The sequence below is a fragment of the Lineus longissimus genome, chromosome 5 (genome assembly GCF_910592395.1).
Source record: "Lineus longissimus chromosome 5, tnLinLong1.2, whole genome shotgun sequence".
NCBI classification, from domain to species: Eukaryota; Metazoa; Nemertea; class Pilidiophora; order Heteronemertea; family Lineidae; genus Lineus; species Lineus longissimus.
The window spans coordinates 8,412,709-8,428,422 of record NC_088312.1 but is presented as its reverse complement, the minus strand read 5'-3'; the positions used below and the strand labels follow the sequence as shown (position 1 = coordinate 8,428,422).

At 41.5% G+C, this 15,714-nt stretch overlaps 3 protein-coding genes across 4 annotated transcripts; all 3 read right to left on the bottom strand.

Moving 5' to 3' along the window:
• Positions 1-331: 331 nt before the first annotated feature.
• Positions 332-4,421, bottom strand: LOC135487976 (uncharacterized). Its single transcript, XM_064772302.1, has 4 exons — positions 4,283-4,421; positions 3,471-3,617; positions 2,793-3,047; positions 332-2,306 (listed from the first exon to the last, which is right to left on the bottom strand). Exons 1-4 carry the CDS (start codon positions 4,341-4,343, stop codon positions 2,134-2,136), a joined length of 636 nt encoding a protein of 211 aa, XP_064628372.1. The 5' UTR covers positions 4,344-4,421; the 3' UTR covers positions 332-2,133.
• A 739-nt stretch (positions 4,422-5,160) lies between these two features.
• On the bottom strand, positions 5,161-9,240 carry LOC135487758 (uncharacterized protein K02A2.6-like). The gene has a single exon (XM_064771829.1). It carries the CDS (start codon positions 9,238-9,240, stop codon positions 5,161-5,163), a length of 4,080 nt encoding a protein of 1,359 aa, XP_064627899.1.
• Positions 9,241-9,450: 210 nt separating this feature from the next.
• LOC135488350 (uncharacterized) lies at positions 9,451-12,147 on the bottom strand. Of its 2 annotated transcripts, none has more exons than XR_010446959.1 (4): positions 11,745-11,859; positions 11,143-11,286; positions 10,316-10,552; positions 9,451-9,849 (listed from the first exon to the last, which is right to left on the bottom strand). XR_010446959.1 is itself a non-coding variant. In XM_064772925.1 (4 exons), the coding sequence occupies exons 1-4, from the start codon at positions 12,017-12,019 to the stop codon at positions 9,677-9,679; spliced, it is 609 nt and encodes a 202-aa protein (XP_064628995.1). In that variant the 5' UTR covers positions 12,020-12,147; the 3' UTR covers positions 9,451-9,676. The 2 variants fall into 2 exon arrangements, 1 of the variants encoding a protein (XP_064628995.1); XM_064772925.1 differs by lacking the exon at positions 11,745-11,859 and adding an exon at positions 11,965-12,147.
• Positions 12,148-15,714: the final 3,567 nt, after the last annotated feature.

The window sequence follows — 15,714 nt, the reverse complement described above, 5'->3', positions numbered from 1 at the left end:
CATCTATCGGCCATGCCTTTAGTGCAACGTCGGTGGCTGGATCTTCTGTGTTTTGAGAAATTATATTGTGTATTTGGTGGGTTTGAATGCGTATCCTAACTTCAACCACACATCGGCCCAAACAACAACAACAACAACAATTGTATAAAACTTATATTTTATTCACAATCCATCATAAATACCCCACACCTTTCTGTCAAATCATCAATTTTGAATTCACAAGTTAAAAATCATTGGTCAGCAGCTGAGTGAAAATCATTGGCACCTCACCTTTACTAGCATAAAAGTTGATGAATATTTTACAGATTATGTACATCATGTACAATACATGTTTATATTTCCTGAGTTTGCATCAGTCTGTTGTGATAGGGGATAGTGTGTCAGACAACATGAATCTTAGATGTGGCGTACCTCAAGGGTCTGTACTTGGCCCGAAGTTATACTGCTTGTACACGAAACCAATTGGTTCCATTTTCAGAAGTCATGACTTACCATATCACCTACATGTATACGCTGATGACTCACAGAACTACTTGGCCATAAAACCATCTCTAGCTAACATCAATGAGGCCATAGTGTCGATAGAAACCTGTGTTAGTGACTTAAAGCCATGGCTTAAAGTCAATGGTCTTAAGCAAAATGATGAGAAAACTGAGTTCATGGCATTTTACCCAAAGCACCTCAAGCATTTCTGCCACGAGTTATCACTGAGAATTGGTGGCTGTACAATCATTCCTGTTGCTTCGGTGCGAAACCTTGGAGCACTGATGGATTCGACGCTATCCATGAAGAACCATGTGAACCATGTATCAAGAATATGCAATTTTTCATTTGCGAAATATTGGCAGGATCAAACCTTATCTTAACCAAAACGCTTTGAAATCCTTGGTTCAAGCAACAGTCATCTCAAGATTGGATTACGCAAATGGACTTTTACATGGGATAACCAAGCATCAAGCTTCCAAACTTCAAAGAACTCAGAATGCAGCTGCTCGCTTGATCACTGGCACAAGAAAGAGAGAGCACATTACGCCGGTGCTGTACCAACTGCATTGGTTGCCTGTAGAGAGCAGAATCAAGTACAAGATACTCCTCTACACGTATAAATCACTAAACAACACAGCGCCGGTGTACATGGCCAACCTCATTTCAAGACATCTGCCCGGGCGACGGTTGCGTTCCACGGACCAGTGCCTCCTGTTGGTGCCAAGAACAAGGACTAAAACCTATGGCACGTGGTCCTTCAAACAGGTGGCCCTTGTCCTGTGGAACGCACTGCGGCTCGAGATCAAGATGAGCAGCACCGTCTCCATTTTTAAACGTTCCCTTAAGACTTTTCTTTTTATTGAACATTATGGTTTTTAATCTTATGTAAATGTTTTAATTATGTAATCAATGTTTTATTAATATTTTTATCTTTGTAAAGCGCCATAGAGCAGTTTTCTGAATAGGGCGCTATATAAATATTGTATAATAATAATAATAATAATCTACAATCACAATTTGCGTTACATATTCCAGATGGAAGCACTTTCGACTCGGCCTTCTGCAGTGCTTCTTTTTTGCCCGCCAATTGCCACCCTCATGAAAATGATACTGTCGTTGCCGAAGGCAATTTCCCCCGAAACAGACGTGTATGGACGGCAAACGTCTAGATCTTCAAGAGTTGGTGCGCTTTGAAAAGATTGTCAGGGAAAGTCACTGCCCCGACAACGATATCACAGCTTAGAAACTGAACAATAAGTGCATCAGAGATGTCACCTCAGTCCTATTTGGCACTTTCAACGTATTCATTTGGCACTTTCAACGTCCCCTGTATTCTCATCTCGGTATCTATCGGCTAACTCACCCTTCTTGAGCTTGTCTCATCGAAATGCAGCAGTGTCAGATTTCCAGGAGTAACAGTTTCCTTAGTGACCCATTCACCCATCAAATCGGAATGGTTGCACAGAATGGAAAGGAGACACGATTTTTCACACGATTACGAAATGGACTGCCCCGTGAGTCTTTGACCATTATGAACCATCAGAGTTAATCGATCCGTTACTGTTGGTGTTATGGAGTCCGGGTCGGCGGAGTGGATCCAAGGCTTGAGGGTCAAGATGGTCTTTGGAACATCATTCAAAAAGATAATCATCCGAGGAGTTGTTCAGGAGCCTCTGGTGCATTCAGTGGTTGCGTTTCCACTGTGTTTTCAAGCGATTGGTTAGTCGACAGGCTGCTGAGTTCTTGAGATCCTGTATCGCTCTCTGCTTGGACTGGAGTACTCAACCTCTCTTTAGACCCTCCCAGACATGATAGCGTGGCTGAATTGAAAGCGAGAAGCACAAGATTACTGACAGTTGTTGTTAGGCCGGTTTCCGCAATCCGTACGAACAACGAAGTCGAAAATACGGTGCACATCTTGGTACAGGGAGGGGTATAGTCGTTCTATAGGTCTTTGATGCCATTAAGTCACGTGTTTTTAGGCGTTAATAAGTCTTTATAATGAGTTGATGGAGGAAACGTGGAAGTATTAAAAAGATCGTCGATAAAATGCACTGTATTTCGTCGTTCGTATAGCTCTTCGCACGGCTTGCGAAACCCATATAGGCCTAAATGAGTCAACGGCGACGGATCGAGAAGATTTTGTTATTACATAAGTTGCAGTGAATCTTGTATTAACCAATAATCATCAGTCAGAGTTGAGTGATACTATAGTATTAAATCAGTCTGCGGTCGGTATTTGTAAAGCCCGCAATGAGGTTTAATGCATTCATATTAAATATATTCGAAAGATGACTTGTTCTTACCCAAACCTCCTCTATTACGTCTACTGATGAGTTTCACGATGAGCATTATCACAAGTACAGCACCAACCACACCCCCAAGGCAAATGACGGCGATTTCTGGCGTTGAAAAGGTGGCTGCGACTGGTGGCATCACAACTCCACCGGAGGACGTTTCGTTTTGATGGCTGGTGAAATGGGTAACGGACTGGAATGTAGCCTGCAAAGTTGAGCGTGTCGTCTGCGTTGTGCCGGTTGCACTCATCAACTGGTGGTACACTGTCCAAAAAGAGAATCATATTTCGTTAAGTCTCAGCGAGCATAGATACTGTATATATTCCAGTTATATTCTTGGTCTCATACATGTATCATTGCTTTAATGGCAGTGATTTGTCCCGAAACGTATACATGCATGCTCTCCGCTGTATAGGCAAGGACATTCCACTTGGTGTCGCTTTGTCAACAATCTCAATAATCCATATTTGCATGTAAAAAGAGAAACTTCCAGGAACATCTGCGCATATCCATGAATGAACTAGGTTATGACACAGAAAGAACAATCAAGGACAATCTTCTTGGAAGTACCCGATACATGCGGCGCCGACGGCTGACAAACTTGAAATTAAATATTTTTGGTACCAGGCCTAGTTGTGATTCGGAAGTAAACTTATGGTAAAGTTGTTAAGAAGGTGATCAACATACCTGAAGCACATTTTCTTTGACAAACACTCAAGTAATTTGGATTATTACTGCCACAGTATATAGAACATGAATCACATCTTTCGATGGCAGGGTTCCAAAACTTGTTGATTGGACATTTAATAGGTGCAGCAGACGATGGGAAGAAAACTGAAATGAAGAAACAGATATTTACACCTTAAGTTAACTTCGATTGGAATCTTAATGTTTATGGCAATCAAGAATAGGCCTCCTAAAGACATCAAGACAGCTCTTGTACGCGAAGGATGGGGTGCGGGGGTGGGGTGTGTGTGGAGAAGGTTATTCCCTGTCCCGTCAGTATTATGTCGTTATTAAATGTAGTTATGTTCATTAGGAGTCATATGAATACATGCTTTTAATCCACCTGACCTCAGACGCAAGTGCAGCAGTAGAAAGTGTCCCCCTGGAAAAAGTGTCCGGCCCTTTTTTCTTCTGATTGATAATGGTATATGGTTAAAGACCGTGTCTGTCATTACGTCAGAGATTATCAGCACCTATAGAATCAATTGTTCCCCAGACATTCTATCCTAGGACATTTAATTTTTTTACATTTACCGGCATTGTCTTTCTCTTATCTGTTACTGAACTACTAATGTGGTTACTTTTTGTCCGTGTATATATCATGAAGAACCAGGGGTCGGCTGTTCAAAACAAGCGTGGCGCAACCAGGCCAAGTGAGAATTACCCTGAGTCATGCAACCCTCCTCGAACAGAGTGTGGTCGACACAAACACTTCCCTCCAATCGTCGATCGATGATTGCTAATCGAAAGGCTCAAGTAGACAATAAACCTACCTGCTATCAACAAGTAGCCAAATATCCCCAGGAACTGATCGTACAAAAAGTGGTCCATCATTTTAGTAATTTTTGCCAAACGACACGAATCCTGAATTATCCTGAATTACTTGCTGGGCGAAAGTGAACGTGATATCGAGTGGTGCCGGTTTCAGATCGAATTTATGATATGCCTAGGTGGACTTGTATCACGCATAGCCATATGAAGTTGTTCAATGGCGGCGAGGTTGTTTGGGGATTTCCCTGACAGCAGCCGTCAACAACGTCGTCTCGTTGGAATAGAATAGAAGTTCCTATAAAGTATATATAGATAATCTAAATAGTACAAAGTTCTGTATGATGTATCAAGTAATAGCATCCATGTTGATATGCTAATCAGATGAATACATTAGGTTAGATACATTACTTAACACGAGATGTCTCTGTTGTAGCATAACATAATAATAAGGTATTATGTTACATCTCCCTCCTTGGAAATGGGATGATTGACTTGAAGTTGATTATCCTATAGCTAAGTACAATTATGAATATAAAAATATAAAAAGCAAAGTTTCACACAGTTGGGTGATCAGTCCAGATCTGCTGAATGCTTGGTCGTAACAACAATTATAGTATATAACAGTATATGAAATAGTATTCTGGCATAACTCTGAAGAAGATAATATACCAGCAAAATAAAGTGGCCATTTGGCATCATCATGTATAAATTGCATGGAATTACATATTATGCAAATAAGAAAACAGTTTAATTCTATCTTACACCGTTAATTGAATGAATGATTATATATATAATTGTTTCATTACTAAAGTCTAAAATTGTCTAAAACACTGTCTCTGATTGAGAATGTCTCTGATTGTTCTCAATTTGATCTTACAATTTAATTATCATATCTGCTTGGTTTACGAATTGAACGACCAGATCTAGTTTGATAGACCTTATCACCACTACCAGTATCAGTGCTTTCAGCAGTGTTCTTAGGCTGAGTTGGAGGTGTGATATCACCCGGATACTCATTGGTTTCAATGTCAAAGTTCTCAGGTTCACTTAATTGTTCATCTGTGAATCGCTCATTTGTTGCACGCAAATATTTTCTGTTGCGGCGGTATGTACCCTTATCAGTTTTCACAGTATATGAACGTGGTTCTGACAGTTTCTCAGTTACATAACCAGGGTTCCAGACTCCTGACTTGGGGTCTTGGACGCGAATATTTTGTCCGGTTTGTAGCTCAGGAAACGGTTCTGCTCTGGCTCTTTGGTCGTAGTAGTGTTTCTGTAGATCCTGTCGGTGCTGTAAAGCCTCCTTAGTACTGTCATTATCAGTAGGTCTACACTGATGGAGTGATCTCTTCATCGGCAATGTCGTTCTCGGCTCCCGGCTCATGAGTAGTTTCGCAGGACTAGCGATGTTACTCGAGACGGGTGTTGTTCTATAGTTCAGTAAGGCGATATTAGCGTCTTCACCTGCATCTAGTGCTTTAAGGATGAGTTTTTTCACAGTCTGTACACACTTTTCTACCATGCCGTTGCTCTGGGCATAGTGAGGACTGCTTGTTGTGTGTTTTATTCCGTAAGAAGCGCAGAATGATTTGAATGCGTAGCTATCATATTGTGGACCATTGTCAGACACAAGTTCTTCTGGTATTCCGTATTCGCAAATTACAGACTTGGTAAATGCGATTACTGTCTCTGAACTAAGTGACTTTCCTAGTCGTCTTACCACTGGAAACTTGGAATAGTAGTCCACGTATAGCAAGTAATGCACTTGATTGTGCTCAAACAAATCTGAAGCAAGCCTCTGCCAGGGATATTGTGCGATACTATGCGGTTTCAATGGCTCACGTTGTTGCTTGTTCTGATGCGCTTGGCAAATGCTACACTCTGACACTAGTTGCTTGATTTCATTTGTCAGTCCGGGCCAAAACACTGATTGTTTCGCGCGGAGAATGTATTTTTCAATGCCTTGATGTCCTTGGTGGACTGCTTTCAGAATGTCCTTTCGGAGAGAGTTCGGTATAATGATTCGATCGCATTTGAATAGAAGTCCGTCTTCAACACTAACATCTTCACGATAGTTGAAATAGTCAATTGCCTCTGCTGGGCAACCATCTCTGGTTTCAGGCCATCCTTCTACAACAAGGGCTTTCAGGATTTGAAGGTTGTTGTCAGATTTAGTATGGTGGCGAATTTTTTCTAGATTGTCAGTGTCTGTCGCATTATGGTTTCGCGTAATGAGATTAACCGGTATATCGGGAATTTCCTTGAAATCTGGCGAATTCAACTCACGGTTTGGATCAACCCTTGATAGGGGGTCAGCGATCACGTTTTTCTTTCCAGGAAGATATTCAACTGCTACGTCATACTTTGACATGCGCAAAAGTAACCGTTGTAGTCGTGGACTACATTTCGATATCGGCTTCTTTGCAGCGGCAACGATTGGTTTATGGTCCGTTTGGACGATTACATGTTTGCCGTACACATAATGGTTGAATCTTTCTAAAGACCACACTACTCCGAGTAGTTCTCGTTCGATGTTACTGTAATTTTGTTCAGTCTCTGAAAGTGTCCTGGACGCATAACATACAGGCTTTTCATCCTGCATCAACACAGCACCTAGCCCACGGAGTGATGCGTCTGTTTGCAGCACACTTGGCTTCTTCGGATCGAAGTATGCTAAAGCATCAGCAGAAATGATGATGCCCTTGAGTTTATCAAAGGCGGCTTGATGCTCAGGGTTCCATTGCCAGCTGATTTCTTTCTTAGTCAAATCGCGAAGTGGAGCAGCAATGGTTGCGATACTAGCATTGAAACGATTTAGGTAGTTTACTAGACCTAAGTATGATTGTAGGTCTTGTATGCATGTTGGCGGCGACATTTCGGTGATTGCACGGACTTTCGCTGGATCAGGCTTCATACCAGTAGCTGTCCACTGGTGACCGAAGAATTTGGTCTCTGGAATCTTGAATTGCAGTTTATCCAGATTGAATTTGACATTGTTCTCTCTGGCACATTCTAACAGTTCAATGAAGTTGTTATCATGTCCCTTTTCACCAGCTCCGAACACAAAGATATCGTCGGCGATACCTGTTACGCCCGCTAAGTCACCAAAGGTCTCATCCATTTTCCTCTGAAAAATGTCTTGGCTTACAATGAGGCCAAAAGGAAGGCGTTTATAGCGATAGCGACCAAAAGGTGTGCTGAAAGTAGTCAGCAGCGATGATTGCTCGTCCAATCGTACCATCCAATACCCTGAACGGGCATCAACGACTGAGAAATGGGTGGCACCGGCAAGTTTAGGTGCTATGTCGTCTATCGTACGAGTGTAGTAATGTTCACGCTTGATTGCTTCATTAAGATCGCGCGGATCAAGGCAGATTGGTAGGCCTTTTCCGTGACCTTTGTCGACGATGACAAATGAGTTGACCCATTCGGTCGGTTCCTCTACCTTTGCTAGTATGTCGAGAGATTCCATTCTCTCCAGCTCAGATTTGAATCCATCTTGAAGATGAATTCCAACAGCGCGTGGCGGGTGTATGGTTGGTGTAGCACTGTCCTTTAGTTCGATATGATAAGGTTCACCAGGAAATGAACCGATCCCGGTGAATACATCTTTGTAGTCAGTTACAACAGATTCCTTTGTGAGTGGTTTGTGATGTTTCGGTTTGATTTCGCAAGTGACACGTATAAGGTCAAGGGTCTGGCAAGCCTTGAGACCGATTATAGTCCCACCTGAATCAGTTACATCAAAGATGATAGGTTCCTTCTTGCCATTGTGTCTCAGGTAAAGCGTACATGAACCATGATTTGCGATTTCTGTGCCTCCATAAGCAACAAGTTTTGCGGTTGGCGGAGTCAGGTTATGATTTGGCGGGAATAGTCTGCGATACTCTGACTTTGGTATCACATTGGTTGCAGCACTAGTATCGAGCTTACACTGAATGGATGCATACTGTTTGTGGAATGGCTTTGTAGTGACTGCGAATTTTCGGATTATCTCGGATGCTGCATGAACACTATCCACTGGTTTTTTATCGGACTGGGTTTCGATTGATCCTACAAAAAGATCATTGAAAGAATCAGTGGTTTCATCCGTATCTAACTCATGAACTTTATTGCGGTGACGCCTTGGGTTTTGTTTCGATTTGTGAGGGTTTGACGCTGAGTGACACACAGATGCAAAATGTCCGATTTTTGAACATTTGACACATTGAGAGTTACGCGCTGGGCATTGACTTCGACTTTCATGGCGCTGATTACCACAAAAGTAACACATCTGGCCCCGTCCGGCTGGTTTCCTGAATCCTTCAGATTTTCTTGAATCGTGGTTTTTCGTGTCCTTCTGGAAGAATTTGCCGTGACTATGAGATTTGTGTCCTCCTTTGCGAAAAGCATGGACTTCCTTGGTTGGGTCCATTTCTTTAGATTTCAGTTTGGTTGCTTCTGCAACACGCGCATATTCGATGGCTAGATTCAATGTGAGAGTATTTCCTTTCTCGATGCATTTTGATCGAACCTTTTCCTCACGGACACCGAATACGATGGAATCTCTTAGCATTTCTGCCTTTGTGTCTTCCGTATAACCACAGTCTGCAACAAGCAGCCTGAGTTCCGTCAGAAACTCCTCGAATGGACGATCATTCTGAATAGTTCGGCGTAGTTTGAATCTATGAACTAGGTAATTGGCATGTGGGTTAACGAATTCTTCGAACTTTTTCCAGTAGTTCTCTAAAAGTTTCTGTTCATCGGCGGTTAACCCCCATGAATTGAACAAATCAAGTCCTCTATCTCCTGCCCATATCAGAAGATACTTGCACTTAACCGCTTCTGCAGTGTCTTGTAAAGGACCGTCGAAGATCATTTGGCATTTTTGACGCCATTTCCGATACCTCGAATAAAGTTCAGGCCCACAATCCCAGTCAATAGTCGGACCTTGATTGAGGTTGGCTAAGGCAACAGCCATTGTTCATGCACTCCACACTAGTTAAGCACAGAGAAATACACAGGAAAATGTACACGATACGCCCCTTAGTGCATTTTGTACACAGATCCGCCCCTTAGTGCATTTGTACATACTATATACAGGGATGTTGGGGATGCAGAATCCTCTCAGGATAGCGAAAGTTTGTGGCACAAAAGTTCCTAGATTACCTGCAGACTTGGATTCTTTTTGAATAATGAAATTAAATTGTACTTTTTTTAATGTGAGAGAAATGATTGGATCCCAGCAAACCACAATTTGCGATCTTGAATTTTAGTGATGATGATATTTACATTGTACGCTCAATGTCAGTGTTAATTTTATGGCAAATGTATGGAACACCGTCTTTATATCACAGTATAAATCACGCAATGAAGTTTGCATCGAAAAAATCTCTTCCAAATGTCCACTGCACAAATTATGGACTGCCAGGGAGGAGCGTGTCACCAGCTTCCAGATCCGATGATAATGAGACTGATTCTCCACTGGCTGTGATATTGCCTTCAGATACTTGGTCGGCCTCTACAGAAATGCTGACGCTGGTGTTGGACGTGCTCGCGGACGTCTCCTCTTGAGTAGCGGCGGTTGTTCCTGAAAAGACGCGGTATTCATTCATTAGGTCAGAACATAGGCCTATAGGCAAGTGGGTGCTTTTCAAAGCCAGGTGGTAAACGACGTGAAGAGTACTTTACCGCGGTTTACATCGATAGCTTTCCATAAAATCTCGTGGAGTAGGCCTCCAATGCCTCATCTTCATCATCATCATAATAAGTTTCACAATTAATATCACCAGTCAGATTGCCTCACTGAACGTGACCAGAAATGTTTGCAAATTGCAAAAATAAAGAAGCTCGAGCGTGTTGGTGGTCTACATTATCATGAGGATTTGCATTGCATCATTTTGTTCATGAGTGTCAAGAATTAATAAAGACTAGTGTTTTTATGAACCAAGTTTACCGTTGTGCGTCGGTATCTCTCGTCCACGAATGAGGAAACTCTAGGATTGACGCACACCGCCGCCGGATAAATCGGAATGGCTTTTTCTAGTATTTCTTACCTGATGACTTCGATGACTTGTTTAACTTATTCTTTATAATGCAGGAGGCGACGACAACAATGAAGAGGATCACCGTTATGCATATTGTTGCGATGGCCCAGACTGGTACATTTCCGGATAAGTCGACTTCCGCTGGACTGTCGTTTCGGTTTGTGACAACTTTTAGTGTGATTGATTCGAAAGACGACGTGATTGGCGAGGTAGTGGTAGTGGTGGTTCTTTGTAAATCGGCGAAAACTGAAAACAAGATCCACTCGTTCAGTATAAAGTTTTAGCACCTCGCACGCGGTTGTCAAGATAATTATGTCTTTTAGTAACATGTTCGTTCATTTTTTATAACTAAGCTACACCGCTTGGAACATACTTAGTACATTTTTTTCAAAACATTAAACCGAAACATTCTGGCTTATTTATTTTTGTCGTAATGATTCACAAAGATTTCTAACAAATTATTCATGATGTTCCATTTTGGGGGATTACAATATTTCAGTTGCTTTTCCCAATCAAATATTTATGATTTTTGTTTTTGCGAATCGCGGTTATTCGCGGAAAAAAGCACCTTCGAAAAATTGGCGGTTTAGAGTAGTTCATTGACGTAGTAGGTCAATTAAATCTTGACATGATTCGACCTGTTTTATGAATGAATGAATCATTGAATCACGAGGCCTTCTTCCAGGATATGACGCAAGTTGTAAACAAATGAGTATAATGTCTGAGTGTAAATAATTTATTTTGAAATTATCTTCCTTTTTACCATTTGCTCTACATTGTTTTCATGAAAAAAGACAATAGCTTACATAGAACTATCTAATCATTTTTTTACCTACCGGAGGCGCACCTTTTCTTACACGCCTGCATGTATGCTGGAATGTCCGGTTTGCAGATTATCGAGCAATCATCACAGTTATCTATCTCGGAGTTCCAAAACTTGCCTTGTGGACACACTTGTGCGGCAAATACTGGCAAGAGATCTGAAAGAAGATAGTCATTTCCATACTGCATTGGTGTCATCGGTGTGGTTACGGAAAACCATCATAATTCCCTCGATTTTTGAAAAATATACAAGTAAATTCATTTGCCCCATTCGCTGAATATAACTGGTATCAGCCTTCATTTTATTTATTGATAAATTAGTACAGCCTAAGGTGTAAATTCTCATAAATCCTTTATATGTTGTACTGTTATCATTTACCAATACACTAACTCATCATATTGGACAGATACGTCAACACCGGTGACCTATACATGTACATTGGCTACAAGTATCATTTGTATCGATTTATATTGACATCAGTCTATTACTGATTGGCAATTCGCTGATCTATATATATAGGCATGATATATTATATACAGGGTGACCAGACAAAACGCACCGAACTTTAAAATGTCATTAAATCCGTACTCAATGAAATAAATATTTTGTACTCACTTAGATACTGATACTATCTGTGGGCCGGATGCAAGTAATTTCATAATCCCATTTTTTTAATCCCCCACCAACATCTGTACGCAAAATAACCTCAAATTTACGAATGCTCCCTCCCCGCCTATGACGTATTTGTACATTTTGAACTGCCCCAAGCCAACTACACTGTATATAGAAATTGCTATCTGATAAGGTCAACTCTCGATGATGACTTCCTTCTTACCTGAAACTAGTAGATAAACCCAGCAGCAAATCAGATTCGTGAAAAACTTGTCCATAATGTGAAGAAATATGACAAAGGAAGCAATGACGAGACGGCAGACAGTTACTTTATGTCGGCCCTATACGTTCTTTATTTCTGTCATTTAAGTTTACTCTCAGATCTAGACTTGGATCATTAAGTTTCAGGATCAGTCCCGTTTCCAATTTCACAATAGGCTACTGTTTAGTCATCGGTTCTCGCTAACCCGCCTGGTTATATAGCGACTGTTTTGGATAAGGCATCATCACGATCGATTGATAAAAATGAGTCATTCATATAAAAGCCTGGGTCACATGGCACGAGCACGAGCAAGAGTGATATCAGACAATTTATTTTTTCAAGTTGAGGTGAAATTCCAAAACTACATTTGTATCAGGTTCAGATTCACTTGTAAACCAATGTCAATACTTATTTCACCTATCGTGTCTAGTCTTATATCGGGTCTCATAATTCGTATCAGGTTGGCGGGCTTCCCCTATACGTTAGCGCCATAATCACCACACCACCTAACGGTATAAAAGCAATGCTATTGCTATTGATGTTTAGCGGGTAATTTGAATCATGTGCATGCAAAACAGACGATACACTCGAGGCGCATGCTCCCCCCTTTCGCCAGAGGGCAACACTTTTTTTCTTGGGAGGGCCACCCAGACATTTCGGTCTATTCCTCTCTGGTTCGCACCTCCTTTCCAAAATTTCCGGATCCGCCACTGGTTATCAAATGCACAGATGATGTCAATGCATTATACTGTTTAAAGCATTTAAAAAACTTGAGAGATTTATATTACTGAAAACCCTACTGCCTGATGTCGTGAAAGAAGGATTTTTTTCATATCTCTCTGGTCGACGAAAAATGCTTGATATTTAACGCTTTATTTTACATCTGACAGCATCAAAGATTAGATTTTTCTAATAATCGTCTGAAGGACAATGTAGTCAGAAAAATGATTATTTGGTTAATTTCATTTTTCAATTATTTCATGCCGTCTGTGATCGCGAAAGTCTTTAAAAAGGATGAGATGTTTGAAAAAAAATTGTTGACCCCTCCAGATGCCAAAAATCATATTTCATGGCAAGAAGAGATTTTGAGATGATCCTTTATCTCTAAAGTAAGAACACTGGCAAAACTTTGCTATCATAATGTGGGATCTCAGGAACACAGTCGTAATTCCTCGGACCCTTCCTTTGACATCCCTCGGATGTGACATCTCACTAATGAGATAGCTGTACCACACAACGCACTCTGCCTTAAGTGGTTCCCACTCCAGTTCAAAGTGATCGCCATTCTCAAGAATCCGATTATTCCATTACAATCACAATAAATCTCATTTGGTATTCTATCAGGTCGTGGTGCACCAATTTAATCATCCAGCACTTTGCTTGGAAGACATTATGACAATGCCAATCAAGCGTCGCAGGATGCTGGAGATGCTGGTGTGTTTGAACGAATTGGCAACATTACCCTCTCTATCACGACATCCTTATTGTTGGGCCACTTCCGAACAAAACCCTCCTGGTTGCTGTCGAATTAAGATTGCCATGACGAGTTACATTCCAGAGGTTATATCTTTATGGTCGTAATCAAAGGGTTCCATTACCAAACGATACCGTATGACGTCAAGAGATGGTAAATAAATCCTGGCGCTTGCAACATTGAATCGAAGGAAGGATGCTCCTGTAGGATGGTGTTAGTTTCATTAAGCTATAACGTTCGATGATTGCTTTTCTTTCGAAAGCATCCTGCTATTTTAAGCCCAGCTGATCCAATATCCGTAGGTTGTCTATGCTAACCTGATACCTGAACTTGCAAACGATCTACCATTTGAAGGAATTTATTTCGATCAAGGATCAGGTTCTCGATCGAAGAGCAGACGATTGCTTGCAAGATGGCGGCGATTGTTTGGAGAACTTTGCCTGTGGTACTTTTTGTTTTTGTTCACATCAACCTTTCGTCTGCCAGATTTGAGTGTTACGTCTGCTCATCTCTGGACAGGAAATGCACGGGGAAGGTGCCCCAAGGATTATATTTTCAAATGTGTAAACATGGTTGTGAGATTATGAAAATCACTTACAAACAAGGCAGAGGGACTTTTTGGAAAAGAAGTTGTGCCAAGGAGCCATTGGACCCAGTCCACACACCAAGTTGTAAGTACCTCAAGGTTGGCTCAGCAAGGGTTAAAATATGTAGCTGTAATATGGGACACTGTAATAGGAAGATGCTGAAACTGCAAAGACTTAGACGGCTGAGGGCAAGATAACTATATACGAGCTGTTGATCAACTTTCCGTTTCCAATATCAAGTTTTCACATTTCTCCTCTTGGAGTGCTAGAGGTGAAGACATGAGCTGACGAAGACCCTCTTCTCCTGGAACGACGTCCGAGGACGGAAGGGTGTGACTATTTGGTTAGAGACTGTGGAGCAAGGCACTACAACTGCAATATTGATGAGTTTTGATGCCTGTTCAACAAATTAGACAGTGGAGTTCTTATTGCGTTTAAAATACCAGCAAAGCATGGAATACAGTGTTACCATATGACATCGCTTCGGATTGGCAAAGCGTCGTCAATAACAGATCGTGCGATTCGTCTCAGGGTGGTTGTACTATATTCGGAATAACTTTCTTCACAGTATTTACAACTACGCCAACAAATTAGGCATACAGTAAACGACATTAGTGGTCATTCGTCAACGGGCTTTTCAGTACGTGTCGTTGTCATCTCGGCAGCCGGATAGTCCTTACTTGGTCCTTCAGTGATGGAATAACTCTACTAAGCAAGTCCGATAATATTCGCAGTCGCAATGACAATCGTCGACGAGATTGTGCCAATTGTCACCAATAAAGTATTCTGCCTTTGGGCCGGAATTCTATCAATATCATAAAATGTACCACCGCTCACTACTAGCACAACGGATTGTAGGATTCTCCGCTGAGGATATTGTATCATTCTTCTCTTAGAGATCGCGTTATCGAGACTATTCACCATGATGACGACGGACGGACCTCCCAGTCCACATATTGTGTCTCCGGGATTGTGACATCTCGTGATAATCATAATGTCAATCACGGGGCATAAAAAAAAACAACATTCGGTAGCATCGCTCACCATGTTATGTTAAAGTTAGAAGCTGGTCATATATATACTGAATGCATGCCCGGGGCTGTGACAATCAACTTCTGAACACAACTTTACTTACTAACCTTTTCCCAGGGCAGACGAAATGAATGTGCTGTGCTGTGAGGAGGGGCTGATCGCTGGAGGGTATTGCGCGTCCTCGTATCGGAGAGGGACGTCCAAGCTGTAATTGGCTTTAGGAATTTAAGGGTGTGGCCGCCGGGAAAGTCAATTCTTGAAGTTCGTTCGAGGCATAATTCTTTTAAAACTCGTCTCTCAGATCGTCCAGAGACACATTTTGCTACGCATTCAGTTCTCAAGGCAGAAACTCGGGACGCTTTAAATCAGTCAGTTCAGTTTCATGTTCTTTTAACCTTGTCTTTATCATCAGCTCTGAAGGTCGCGACATCCTTTCTTTGGGAGAGGAACATTATAGCCTCCAAATTGAACTGATATTTTATTGCCTTCCGCCTGCAAATTGTGATCAAGTGTAGACACAATTTCTCTCACCACATCAAAGTGACAAAGAGGGGGGTGGTCAAAGACTACTGGCACGTGTTGAAGAAGTGTTCATGAGAAATCTTCATCGGGATAGAG